The 14,254-nt window shown below is 45.8% G+C and overlaps 1 protein-coding gene across 1 annotated transcript in view; it reads left to right on the top strand.

The window, feature by feature from the left end:
• ZNF366 (zinc finger protein 366) overlaps nt 1-13,833 on the top strand; it is a 62,703-nt gene extending 48,870 nt beyond the window's left edge. Inside the window, exons 4-5 of the mRNA XM_028528894.2 lie at nt 8,181-8,355; nt 9,895-13,833. Of these exons, the coding sequence (XP_028384695.1) occupies nt 8,181-8,355; nt 9,895-10,436 (717 nt within the window). The 3' untranslated portion in view covers nt 10,437-13,833. The remainder of the gene's footprint in view (nt 1-8,180; nt 8,356-9,894) is intronic.
• The last annotated feature ends 421 nt before the right edge of the window (nt 13,834-14,254 follow it).

Here is a 14,254-nt window from a genome sequence, read left to right as displayed (position 1 = left end):
AAGGAACCCCCTGTGAAGCTGACTTCTTTCCTGTCTTGGCCACTCCTGGATGGGGTGAGAGGGGTCAGGAACCAGAGCTTCCCTAGACCTGTGTGGGCATTCTCCGGAGGTAGGGGAGGGAGATTTCCCCCTCCAGCCCTTTTCCTGCCACCCACTTGTGTTTCCCCTCCTTTCCTTCAAGTTCCAGTGGTTTGAAAGTCAATTTATGTCCATCTTGAGTTGAAGGGAGAGGAAGCTGCTTGCAGAACCAGGTGCAAAAGGAAAATGCAAGGCCTCCTTGTTCAAATGTTATGAAGAATTTAAGATGGTAAATGCAAGGCATCATGCCAAACTCAGCACCCTTCTGAGTTTGGCATCCTGTGTGACTGCTCAGGCTGCCCGCACACCCACAAGCCAACTCCTCTCTCCCTCTCTCTCTCTCTCTCTCTCTCTCTCTACCAGGGGTGTCCAACATTTTGGCATCTCTGGGCCGCACTGGAAGAAGAAGAGTTGTCTTGGGCCACACATTAAATACATAAACACTAACAAAAACAAAAAATCTCATAATGTTTTAAGTAAATTTATGGTTTTGTGTTGGGCTGCATTCACAGCCATCCTGGGCCACATGCAGCCAGCGGGGTGCAGGTTGAACACTCTTGTGAGTCTAGACACCTCTTTGATTTCCTACCCACTTCACAGAACCCCTTGAACCCTTCACTTTTAATAGAGCTCTTCCCCCCTGCCAGGGGTTTCCTTTCTTCTGCAATGGAGGCACAAATGGGATCTCTTTTCCACTCTTCATTCCTTGTGTTGAGGTTACTCTTGGACTTTGAGCACATATTATGCTTTTATCTTATCAACTGGTGGTAGAGAACACATAAAATTATTAAAATATGAAGGGAGCCATTGCATAATTAACAGTCCCCTAAAAATTCACACCTGTGTAGTCCAACCAACTTCCACCTCCACTTCATCAATTCAGATTCAGCAGTACTGGTTAAAACAGGCCGAAAATGTCTCTGAAATGGGGGTTCTGTCAGGGGGTGGAGCCAATACAGGCTTGCAGGCTATGTGCAATTTGGGAGCACAGGGGCAGTCCTCTCTCTATATCAAGGGCCTCAGAGAGTCCTGGAGGATTTCTTGGCCTGGAGGTATCTGAGGATTCAGAGGGCTCTCTCAGTGGCCAGAAGACTGTACAGTGGAGTACGTCCTGGGCCCAATAATGTAGCGAGCCAGCCCAGCATGATGTTTCAGGCCTTTCATCATGAACAACTTCCCCCTACTCTGCCTCAATGATGGTGGACCATACGTGGTTCGAAGGGTGTCTGATGGCCAACTTTATGGTTCAGAAACTCAGTTTGACCTCTCCTTGGGTGTGTGTTAGCCTCTGGATGTCTCATCATACCACAAGAGAGGTGCTTATAGCATAAACTGACAGCTCTGAAATGGTGCACAGTTTCTAATCTCCAATGGGAGGTGGGCCTGGCACAGGAATGGGACTGATTTTGCTCAGGGTCACTTCTTCCTGGGGGTAGGCTCTCTCAGTGGGCCACGCTGTGGGTCAGGAGGCTGCCTAGGAGAGTGTATATATCGTTAGAACAGAAATCAGAAATCATGTCTTGGGTGTTAAAGGGTATCTTTATCAAACTTAAGTGGCCCTTCTCCACTCTTAGATGTTCCGGAAACAAGAGCAGGTGTCAATCACTTTGATCAAGAGCTCTCTGTCTCCTGGGAAGTTCCAGGTTCTTCCTCTATTTGTTCCCATCTCCTCACAAAGTGCTACCCTGCTGGGCATCCTTTTCCTGCTGTCACCTTCTTCATTTCAGAGGAATGTGAGAGCATATCTGCCCCAGATGGCACAGTGGATAGGCCATCTTGACATGATGTCCTGTGGAATTTGCTTCTCACCCATGTTGTGATGGAGTTTTGGAAATCTGGCCCTGGGCGGAGCTGGTTGGGAGTTTGGAAGTAGGGAGAAGAATGGAGGGTCCTTTGCTCATCGCTATGCAATCCATAGCCATCAGACAGGAGCGGCTGGCAGGCTACATAGTGAGGGTGGAGGACAGACCCAGGCTACTAAACCAGGCTTTACAGTGGTAACAGGACAGACTTATTCCTTTCGCATGGTTGGCATGGCTGGAAAAATAAAGGCAGGCCTTGCTCCAGCCATACTGAGAGTTAGCTCTGTCTCTTTTACCCCAAACCTTTCAAAAGAAAAAAAAATTCTTTAAGTAACAGATTCTAATTTCTTGGTACTCTCACCACTAAAAATCCTTCCTAAAATAAACCCCTCCCCCTGTTGCAACATGACCTGGTTCTCTACCGCCGCAGCCCATGCTCAATGGAAACAGCTGTCCACAACAAGCAGTAAAGTTCGCTCAATGTGGGATTAAGCATTAACAATAGAATGGAAAATTAGAGGAGGGGAAAGGTTTCCATTCTATGTGTTTTTTTCTTATAAAAAATTACTGCCCTTCTGGGCTCTTCTGCTATTGGCTCGACTTCTGGGCTCCTTGCTTCTTGGAGCCAGCTGGAGCTTCTCCAGGGACCTGCGCCTGTGCACTTAAGCTGTGTTTCTGAAGATGCTTCCCAGATTGTGCGTAAGCATGCAGGGGTGCACTTGGATGTTATCCTTGTAGCTGCCGCACTCCATAAGAGCAAAGAACCAGCTGCCGTCTTTGGGAAACCTGTCCAGGAAAAGCAGCCATCCAGAATTTCCGGGACAAATTCTCCTTTGAGATGGGTGAAGCCGGGAGCTGCCTAAGTTATGAATCACCAGGTCATCTGCAGCCCGGTCTGAAGCGGAGGCCTGAAGGCCTAAGGCAGAGCTGACAGAAGAGGCTGCGATGTCCTTGAAAGGGTCCCCACCACCTCTACCAAACAGGCTCCATCTTCCCCTTCCAGCTCTTAGAAGCTCTACATGTAGAGGAGAAACCACGTGGGACTTTCAGGGGCTCAGTACTTGAGACCAAGGTTCTCAGGCTGGCACTGAGGGGGTTAAAGCAGTGACCAGATAGCAGCCTTTTGGCAGCAAAGCCCTCCTCAGCAGAAGGAAGGATATAGCTGTATGAACTGCCTGCTTAACAATGCCTCACATGTCCCCAGGGGCCCGCCTGCAAATAGATTTCATCTTGCTTTCTCTTGTACTTTTCAAAGCTTCCTGTTTTCTCACGGCCCTTTTGGACAGTTTACAGTCTCTCTCTCCCTCCCTCCCTCTCTCTCCCTTTGAGGAAAGGAACACCCTTCTTACTGAGAGAGAGCGAGAGAGAGAGACAGAGAAAGAGAGAGGAGAATGTAAGGGAAGGGCAGTTCAGCGGAGGCCATTCTCCTGGGCTGCAGGCTGCAGCTCTTTGACCTTTGCTCTCAGAACAGGAAAACACAGGCATCCTGGTGCATCTCAGTCCTCAGGATCAGACCAGGCTGGCTGGCACAAAACAGTGTGGCTCTTCTTGTCTTTGTGGGCCTCTGGCCCCAGCCCAGCAGCTGCCTGCTGCTGTCACCCAGTCTGTGCACATAGCCGACCTGACTTCTCGGTGACTCTAGATGTCAGCATTGTCGCTGGGGCTCATGGGAAGTTGCCCAAGGCGTCTCTAGGCCCTGGACTGGGGAGAGAAGGGAGACCAGGAAGCTGGAATCTGGAACTCCTATGAGAAATAGGGCACCTGCCAGCTGTTTAAAGGGCTAAGGATCAGGGAGCCAGATAATGGGCTATCCCAAACCCTGCGATCTAAGACAAATCTTCTCTTTCCATCAGGCACAACTGCTTCCATTTCTATTATACCTCAACTAACCTGGCAGGTATTTACTCAAAGAGTTCCTCACTTCCTTCAATATCCCCTCCAAATAATTTAGTTTAAAAAGAGAGCACTCTCATCTTCAAAGATCTTTTTATTTCTGGAATATAAAAGAGTCTATGATATACATGATAATGATAGTAATAAAAGCTCTATTTATTGAGCTCTATTTGCAAACCCTTTACATAAATGATCTCATTTGATCTTTATAACAACCTTCATAAGAAACTATTATTAACATCGACATTTTACAGAAGAGAAAATGGAGCCAGTCCTCGATCCCTCTGGGGTCTCACTGTCACCTTTGTGTTCTGCTATCTCAAAAGCTAATGATCCGTGCAACCCGTTTTTAAAGGACAGTTTGAAACATTTGTTCTTATTTTCTATCAAATGTTGAAGTCCATCTACCTCTTAAAAAGTAGGCACAAAAGTGGGCCTCAAAGGAAGAGCTGAGATTTCATGTCCAGCTTACTAATATCCCTCCTTAGAGGAACTGAGAGTTCAAGGGGGTGGGCTGGTTGAGAGGACCACCTGCAGCAGGACTGCTGAGGCCTCACCACCCCAGCAGCCTCCTGCACCAACACCTGCCTGTATTTTCATCTCTGCAGGCCTGGGCGGGAGATGATTCAGCAAGTAGTGACTTGAGCAAGCTCTTAGCCTCCTGTGTCACTGTTTAAGGGGGACTTGACATAGATAGTTGCTTTTCTCAGAGAAAGAAACTAGAGTGTTGGCACTCCATCTCAACCTTTCTTTTTCCTTCCAGTCTAACTCCCCTCCTCTGGTACAGTGAGGATGCTCAGAGCTCATATCTTAAACCCCATCAAGGGCACCATCTTTAGTCAACCCAATCTTCTTCCTCAGGCTCCTCTTCACTAAGTGACTAAGAGGCCTCTTTCTGAACTTCAGAGACACAAAGTGTCTCCATTTACTCATGTGTTGTCGTGTGAGGACAACCTTCTGAGAAAGATGGAGGGGCCACATGTTCTAGGTAATAACCGAAGGGCTTTGTGGAAAGATCAGAGGCCAAGAGGAAGAAGCTAAAGGTACCAACCACTGAGATGTGAATGGTCCCAAGTACCTTGAGGCCTCAGTTAATTGTCTTTATTCTTCTACTATGTGGATTTTGGTTTGCAAGCTAGTGGGGATAGGGTTATACACATTGCAGTGATGAAAGGAAGACAGTGGTGATGGCTGCTTTTTGGAGTTTTTGCATGAGGTTGTGATATTTTCTTGACTTGTTTATTTATTCCCCCAACCAAATACCTAGATATTAAGTATCACCATATGTGTACCCCTTTGCTTCACGTTGAGGTTAGCCATGAAGACAAGGAAGGTACCTTAGCATTTTTGAAGATGGTCTCAGCACCTTTGAGTGCCCCAAACATCTTCCAGAGTTGACATACCTCCATTCAGCCCTGGGAAAGCTCTCCATTGGCTGGCCCAGTAAGACCATAATTTGTGAAGTATAACTCTAGTATATAAAAAGTAAAGTTTACCAACAGCACAGAAATTAGTCTCCTTTACCAGTCACACATCAGATAATATAGTTTACCAGTCATGTCCCACAGTGGATCTTCCTTAAAGCCATAGGCCTCGACTCCAGGGAACAATATCATTTTAATGTTCCAATGTCCCCATGTTCTACTGAAATGTTCCAGAAAGTTCAGTAGTGAATGAATAGAGCCAGAAAACATTAGGCTAGAAAAACATGCACTGGGCTATGATAAAGGATAATAAATGTTGCTTGCCTAAGTCTGAGGGTGATTCTGGAAAATGCCCAGTGGTAGCCATTGTGATGTGTGCACACCCGTGCATGTGAGGTGGAGAGAGGGGTGATAGGGAAGGGAGGTGGCATCTCAGGGCAGGTGAATTGCAGCATCTGCTCTGACCCTAAAGTTACAGCAGCTCCAGCAGCAACAAGCAGTTGATGGTGATCACAACAGTGGTAGTTACCTTGCCTGGAGTCTAAGATGGAATGCAGTATCTAAAGACATTTAATGAAAATACTTTATGCTTATGTCAAACAAAACAAAGGGCTCTCTACACATTCTTCAAAATTAGGTGAAAATTCCGTCTTCTTTATAACACCCTTGTAGACTAGTCCAGCTGCTAATATCTCTCTGTTGGGCTGCAGGATTATGAGACCCATTTGGGTTTGGATTAGTGCAATAGCCCAATCTTCCAGCCTCCAGCTCCTGTCTCCCTATGTATCTCATTGTCTCGGGGGGTGGGAAGAAGAGCTGGATTTTGCTCTCTTCGGATCTTTTGCTGCAGCATCACTCCAAATAGTCAGGAAGCAAATGAAACACACTTTTTCTAAAGTGACCCACTACTGGAAACATCTAATGCAGAACCTTTAGGTTCATAGCTTTTTTTCTTTAGCCAGAATGGAGAACTGCATAAACTAAGCTAATACATGGATCAAAAAGTTGCCAGAACTTTTTCGCACACATGTGCAAAACTAAACACAGGTTGATGATATTTTAATAAATTGTCTCCATTGAAAATAAAAGAAAGCAAGTATCCATCCCACATATAGGGCTCCAGGGGATGTTGGAATTAGACCAATTTCTCAGCCTTTCCCTTCTTGAGTCCACATTTCCAAGTGGTGTGCAGATACTCTGAACACTGTGTGTAGGACACCAGTATGCTGAATTCATACTTGCTTATAAGGAAGTAAAATGGGGAAAGTACTTAAAACTCACAAATGTGAATCATTTAAAAATATACTACCAACCATTCATTAGATTCTACAGGGTCCAGCACAAATAATGCCCCTTTTTATTACAAAAATCTTTTATTACAAAATCATAAGCACATAATTCAGTAGTATAATAGTATCACACTCAACCATATGATATTTTAGGTGAAATGTTCAAATTAAAACTATAAATTATTACACTCATATTAGTACCCTACCAACCACACTCACACAGGCATTACTTCTGCTGGGCCCTGTGTGTTGATTATCTGTGACAAATGTGTAATCCCAGGCTGGCTTGCTCCTACCACCCAGCATGCTTTTGGGCTAATCTCTTAAAGTTGCCATTTGTTGGGTCGACTCCTTCTTCCAAAGCCAGCTCAACTCATACCTCCACAGCTAGCTGAGGAAAACATTGCCGTCATTATTAAAAAAAGTCAATCCGCAATCCCCACCACTGGCCCTGAAAATACCTCTCAGTGAGAAAGGGAAACTGACGTCAGCTTCAAAGGATGCTGCACCCCAAGTCCTCTCTCTGTGTCATCTCTCAGTCCATTGTTGCCCTCATGCTTCTGAGGTGGGGAGAGAAGGAGAACCTTCCTCCCTCCTTTAACAGTCTGGACCAAGTGCAGACACAGAAATCCTCCTTTGTGTTCCTCCCAGCCCAGCTGAGGAGGAGCTGGAGTCTCCAGCCCTGTTCTGCTGAGGCGTAGGGACAACAAGAGCGAGCAAAGCACCTCGGAGCAGCAGCTCCTGCTTCACACTGTCCCCGTCTGCAAGCAGGGCCTTTGAAAAGACCGTCTCTCTTCTGGAAGAAGTTAGAGAGCCACTGCTGTGGTCCATCATGCATTTGCAACTTTAGTAGAAATCAAGAAAAATGACACAGAAAAAAATGAATAAAACCTGTTTACTTTTCGTATACCTGAGATAATATTTCCAATACTTCAGATTTCTACCCGGAGAAAAGATACATTTCTTCTCTTACATGCCTTCTTCTTCCTTTTAACTTTGAAATTCATTCCAATAATTAGCAAACTTAAAAATTAGAAAAGTATTGCCTGATATAGTCTAACAGAAGGGATTGTTGGGATGACGCAATATGATGCAGTGGTTGACCACACAGCCTCTGGTGTCCAAGGACCTGCATTTCTAACCCCCAGCTCCAGCACCCACCAGCTGTGTGCTTTGGCCAGTCCCTTCAGCTTACAACCTCAGTCTGTGCATCTTTAAAACAGAGTGACAACAGCACCCATCTCATAGGACTGATGTCAGAATTAAGTGAGATATTCCATGGCAGACTTAGGAGAGTGCCTTCCATATTGTAAATACTCCATAAATATTAAACAAATAATTACATCCTTATTATTCAAGTGAAGCACACTTTGAACAATTGCTTTTCTCAAATCAGCTTGTCACCTTTTTAAAAGGTTCAAAAGAAGCTTTAATAACTTTGTGATTTTTCCCTTGAGTTTAAATACCCTGTGCCATAGCACCAAGATCTCGAAAATCCATGCCAACCTGTTCCACCCTTGAGCTGGGCCACAATCCAGCCCCTTTTTGACTTCCATGGGGACATATTCTTTGGAAGCAGCTTCAGATGCCCAGACCCAAACAAAGGACCTCACACGGGCCCGGGTGCAGGTGCACATGGGCAGGGCCCCCTGCCTGCAAGTAACCCGTGTTCTCCTTGTCACTGTCTCCGACAGCTGTGCGGGAAGGAATTCAACCGCATGCACAACCTGATGGGCCACATGCACCTGCACTCCGACAGCAAACCCTTCAAGTGCCTCTACTGCCCCAGCAAGTTCACCCTGAAGGGGAACCTGACGCGCCACATGAAAGTCAAACACGGGGTCATGGAGCGGGGCCTCCATTCTCAAGGTAATCGCTCTACCGTGAAGTCCCCAAGCCTGCCGAGGCCAGTGGGTAACAAATGCGAGGTGACCTTGTTTATAGGAGCCTGTATTTTATTCTTACGGTCAAAAAAGAGAGTGCAATTTTCGAGGCTATAGCAGGGTAGCTGGAGCACGCTGTGTTACTATAACAAACAAAATGCTAAGATCTGAATAATAAGTAAAAGTGAATCCTACGTAAGTAAACTGGAACATCGTAATGATGCCAGTCCATACCTTTATTAGTTTTTTGTTCCGGACGCTGCATCAGGAGCCTTGCCCCCTTAAATGTTCACAGCAGCTTCAGGCTGGAGGAACTTCTGTTATCCCTGTTATACAGATGGGGCAACAGAGGCTTCAGGGTGTTAATTTGCCCAAAGTTGCTCAACAGAAAAGTGGCAGAGTCAGAATTTGAACACAGACCGTGCTGACTCTACAGCCTGTATTATACCTACTTTATCGCACAGCTGTTTAAGGTCATGCAGGTTTTCTTTCCTTTCGAACACACAGGTCTGCCGGCTCTGTTGTCAGCAGAAGCGTGTCGGTAGCAGGTGAGGCCTCCTCTCACCTGCTCACAACCAGATATCTCACTCGAGGGCGAGTTTCCTGCTCCCTGGGACTGATCAGCCCGGGATGCAGAGCAGGGGCTCACGTGTCCCTCCCTGGGAGTTTTCACCTCATTTACTTTCTCAGTCCCAGGGCCCTCAGCAGGGAGGAGTTCATGTTCCAGATCTCCCGAATTTGGCAGGTTGCTCCTCAGTCACCTAATCAGGCAGTCGTTCAACAAACAGGCAGTAAGTGGCTCTGTCCAACGCGGTGTGCTCTGAGCTGTGCAGAGAGGGGAGGAAAGAGACCATCTTTTCTTTTTTTAAAAGATGAAAGTGCCTCTATTATTGTTTTATTTTTTCTTATGCTTAAATACATGCTCACTGAAAATAATAAAATAAATACATTAGAAATAAAAGGAAAAAATGTCAAAATCACCTCGTTTATGAGATTTTTGACTTACATCTTTCATTTTTTGAAAGAGACAAAGAAGAGAGAATGAATGAGTTGGGTCTACACTACAAATATATGGAATAAATATGTTTTTGCTTAAAATATATAGAGAATCCTTTTTTATGATTATTAGGTGTCTACATCTTCCACACACTATCATTTTATGGACGTACTATTATTTATTTAAACAAACCTGTCATAGCTCCATTATAAAAATCGTGGTGATGAGCATCCTTATACACAGATTTTGTGCACCTGCCAATTTTCATAATTTAAATTCTCAGTGGTGTAATTGCTAAGTCAGAGCTAGGCTTATTTAAAGCTTTTGGTGCTTGTTGCCAAATTCATCTTAAAGGCGTTAGACTCGTGTAGACTCCATCTGAGGCAGGACCCATCGCCACATCCTTTCTGGGAGTTTCTCTATTTTTAAAATGCGAAATTAAACTACACTAAACGTCCCTGAGAACCGTGCAACCACCCATTTTCAGAGGCTCTTCCTGGGGCCTGACGGCTGCCTTTACTCTCGCAGGTTTTGGAAGGGGGAGACTTGCCCATGCGCAGACGGCAGGAGTCCTGAGGAGCCTGGAGCAAGAGGAACCCTTCGACCTGTCCCAGAAGCGCCGGGCGTTCCTGTCCGATGGGGACAGCGCCCGGGGCAGCTCCTGCCACGAAGAGGAAGATGAGGACAACTGCTATGAGGTGGAGCGGGACAGCCCGGGCCTGGCCCCCCAGAGCAGGCAGCTCTGCGTGCCCCAGGATCTCTCCACCAAGCCCCAGCCGGCGCCCAGGGTGCTCCAGGAAGACTGCGAGGAGGAGGAGAAGGAGGAGGAGGAGAAGGAGGACGTGCAGAGAGAAGACCGCCAGGAGAAGAGCAAGGACAGTCTTGGGATGGAGGGCGGCCAGGAGAGAGATGGCCCCCTCAGAGACGAGTGTCCCCGTCTCAGGGCGCTGCAGAGCGCCCGGCGGGGCGCCTCCTTCTCTGATTACTTGTACTTCAAACACAGAGATGAGAATTTAAAAGAATTACTGGAGAGGAAAATGGAAAAACAAGCAGTGCTTTTAGGTATCTAAGTGGACAGTTTTAGAAGTACATTTGGGAAATGAGAAGTAGGCCGTTCAAATATAGCTTTGCGCATGACTGTCATTTGCTGCAAACTGGCGGGTGGCGCGCATCTTCACAAATGGCTCAAACTAAATGAGCAGGGACCATCCTCAGTGATGTAAATGCCTCTCAGGTCATTCCGGGCCCTTGATTTTTAACACACAGGCAGCGCCTTCTTCAGTGTTACTTTAGGCATCTCCAAGATAATAAGCTGTACATATTCTCCTGGATATCTAGTTGTAAGCTGATACTGACAGAACTGAGAAATTCTATTTTTCCTTGACTAATATACAACACGTGGTAAATTTCTTTCAAGCTGCAAAAATATGGTGCTTGACCTGTTACCTTATTAATGACTGTAGTTGAATGTGTGAAAGTTACAATATTTTTTCCAGATAGATGAAAATATGAGTAATTGTATATATAAAAATTGCCTTTATTAAAAAATCAAAATACCAGAAATGACACAGGAGGGCAGGTTATTAAAAAGGGTGTTCTTTCATGGTCACTGCAGAAATAAGATAAAATTTCAACAGAAAAGAAATAATCTTGACTAAGGAAAGCCCAGCCACACTTAGATTTCTGCCTAGGCCTGCCTTGCTCTGCTCCAGCTACCTTCACTAGGTGTGGCATTGAGAGCACATTTCGGATGACCCGACGGTGCTCAGCCTCGTGTCCTGAGCAGAGCTCCTCCCAGGAGACCTGGCTCAGAGGCCTCCTGCCCCACACAGAAGAGCTGGCTTTTCCTTGGGGCTGGAGCTGGGGGAGTGGGGGAGGACTTCTTCCTGAAATCTCAGGTCTGACTTGTTTGGAGTATTAGAATAACCAGCAGCTACTCACTAGCAGCAGAGAGTCTGGGCTGTTCTCCATGTGCCTGCACATTAGAATCAGCTCAGGGAGCCTCTTTAGAAATACCTAAGCTGAGGCCCCACTGTCTGAGATTCTGAGTGACTTGGTCTAGAGGGGAGCCCAGCATTGGTTAGTTTGTAAATGGCCGCATGGTTCTTCGGTGCAGCCAGGGCTAAGAGAGCCTGACTGGGCTAAGCTAGTCTCACAGAACTCCACCCAGGGTCTCCATAAATGTTTCTGTGTCTGGCTTCAGACTCATTAAGATTGAGAGCAGGAGACCTTGAAATCCTGCCGCTAGCTTAGGCTTGTTACCTGTTCTGTAAGAGCCCCACAGGCGGACACGCGCGCACAGTATAGACACACACTTTCTGTATTACAAGATGATGCCTGTGAGGTTTATGGTCACTTAATATGTTTTAAAATACATAGCCAGCTATAGTGACCAATTATTTCTTCCCAGACACTTGAATCATGATTCCAGCCAGTGACGATGATTATAATGGGTAGGTGGAGCCCAGCAGGTAGGCTTTCTTTGGGCATGAGCACCAGCTTAAGCAGTACAGACAGGATGTCACATACGTGTGGCTGACTGACCGTAAGCAGGAGCCCTCTGGTACTGTGTCTGTGTTTATGTAAAAACTGCCTCTAGGTTGGTAGCTTCAACTCTTCTTTGTAGTGCTAGGTACTGTTGATTATTTTGCTTCCTCTCCTCCCAAAGTCCCCAGCACATTTCTTCAGAAGACCTGGCCCACCTCTGAATGCTGGATGCTGACTTCTTCTCTTGGTCAAGGTGCTTCCCCATTAGCCTCATCCAGTTCTTATCATTCACCCGGCTGCTTTGTCAATTCCTGGTGCATTTCTCCTGCCACTGTGCTTAAAGCTCCTTCCTTCAGTTTCACCACCACAAAGTGCCAAAGCTGCTTGGGTTTCCTATTGCCACTGCACAGGGAGGGTGAAGGGAATATTGTGGTTTCTGCAATTACAAAACCAACTCTGGGCCCAAAACCTGCTTTCCATGCATTACTAATATAGCTCATCAATGCCCTGAAGAAATCACCCAGGAGGCTGAACATGTGACCTGTGAGGTCCCCAGCTCTTAGGGTCCTGTAACATATTCATTCTTTTAGCAGTTATGTGTTGAGGACCTACCATAAGGGTTGCAGACTTCCAGTTTGTTCTGGGCCTGTCTAGCTGGAAAAGGAGCCAGGAAATATGGAATAGCAAGCTCTCGTCCTTTCCAACCAAAATGGATCATGGGGGAACATTTGAGGAACAAGTTAATGTTGAGACAGAAAGAGTGTGGTCTTAAGAGTGGTTTGAAAGCTGTCCATGGAGGAGCCAAGGTCCTACCAGGGCCCTTCCTGGGCTGCAAAGAGAGAAATAGAGACTCTCAGTCCTCATGCCCGTGTCACTGAGTGGCTCAAATGTCATCTGTTTGATATGTTAGCCTTCTAAGTAAAATTTCATTTGGAGGGAGAAAAAGGTCTAGGAAAAGTAATAAAAAGTTGTTATGGGGTACATTCTAAAGCCTGTTTGTAGCTCTTGACTCTGGGTATGAGATATTTAATTAGATCTAACCCCATGGGTAGTATACAGCAACCTTCTGAGAACCAGGGTTACAATGTTGGTTTTGTATGTTGTTGAGTGAGCAGCATCCTGGTTTGCCTGGGACAACCCTAGTTTATGCCTGTTGTCCCAGGGTAATTGCCAGTTGTGTCACCTAAACTCTCCAAAGTGCCCCAGTTTTGGTAGTAAGTTATATGGACAGCTATGCATAAATGCAGAGCTCAGGAAAGGGTTGGCCACCCTGCCTAAAGCGCTCATTAACCTGCATGAAAACTGGAGGGAGAGCCTTTGGGGCCATCCTCAGAGAACTAAGGGATGAAGCCATCCAAGGTTACCAGCACTCCAGGGCCAGGACAGCATGACAGTAATCACATTGTGACACTGAAAATAGGTTACTACCACATGATTTTCAGGCTTTTGACCACTGTCACATTGAACCAACCAACCAACCAGCCAAGTGACATATTTTTCTTTCTCCTTTCAATTCAGGCCTATGACCACCCCTTGTATTGCTGTTCAATTCTTTTATTCTTTAAAAAACATTTCACTCCCCATTGGCCATGAGACTGAGGCTGACTTTTCATAACCCTGCAAGGGTAACTGGTGAATTTCTATTTAAGTAGCTTCCCCAATGTGCATACTATATTTATTAAGCCCTGAAGGCATTTAATAAAATATTAACAGCGTGTTTTGAATCATAATCTTTGTCTGCTTTGCTGGAACAAAAAGTAATGGAGCTAACATTTAAAATTCTTCACATGTTTGGACAACATTACACCAAGTGTTGATTTTGTACAGAGTTCTGGCTTGCTATTTAAAAATTAAAACTCTGAGTGTATAGCAACCCAAGTTGTGAATATTGCTTTCTGCTTCAGTGAAAAAGCAGTTTACCTGAAAAGAGCATGTAACCTATATTTTGTTAATTTAAGCAAATAAAGATATGTTGAAAAAGCTGTGTTAATTATTTGCCAATACCCAAAATTTTGCAAAGAAGCTACCATCGTTAGTGTCTCAGTCCTGCCCCTGCCCTTGCACCCTCTGCCGGGTGACTCCCATTGGCTGGGGCCTCAACCTGGGGATGCAAGCATTGGATTCTCCCTCCTCAAGGTTTCAGAAATTATTATGACCCCCAGCCCATCTGCAGGCAGGTGACATCTTCCTCATCCTCTCCATCCTTCCTATTCAAAACACTCAGGTCTGGAGGGGTGTTATGGGGAAGTGGGAAGTCAGAGGCAGGGTTGCCTTACTCCGCATCAGGTTCTTCACAGAATAAAGTTCAGCCAAGAGGCAGTCTCCACTAGTAGGCAAGAGAACTGCTTCTGGTGCCAGGTTCCTGAATTTGAAGCCCAGCTCTACCACTTCCAACCTTTGG

This window comes from Phyllostomus discolor, chromosome 3, assembly GCF_004126475.2.
Source record: "Phyllostomus discolor isolate MPI-MPIP mPhyDis1 chromosome 3, mPhyDis1.pri.v3, whole genome shotgun sequence".
NCBI lineage: Eukaryota > Metazoa > Chordata > Mammalia > Chiroptera > Phyllostomidae > Phyllostomus > Phyllostomus discolor.
The sequence above is the reverse complement of the archived record's forward strand: the minus strand, read 5'-3'. Positions and strand labels throughout refer to the sequence as shown.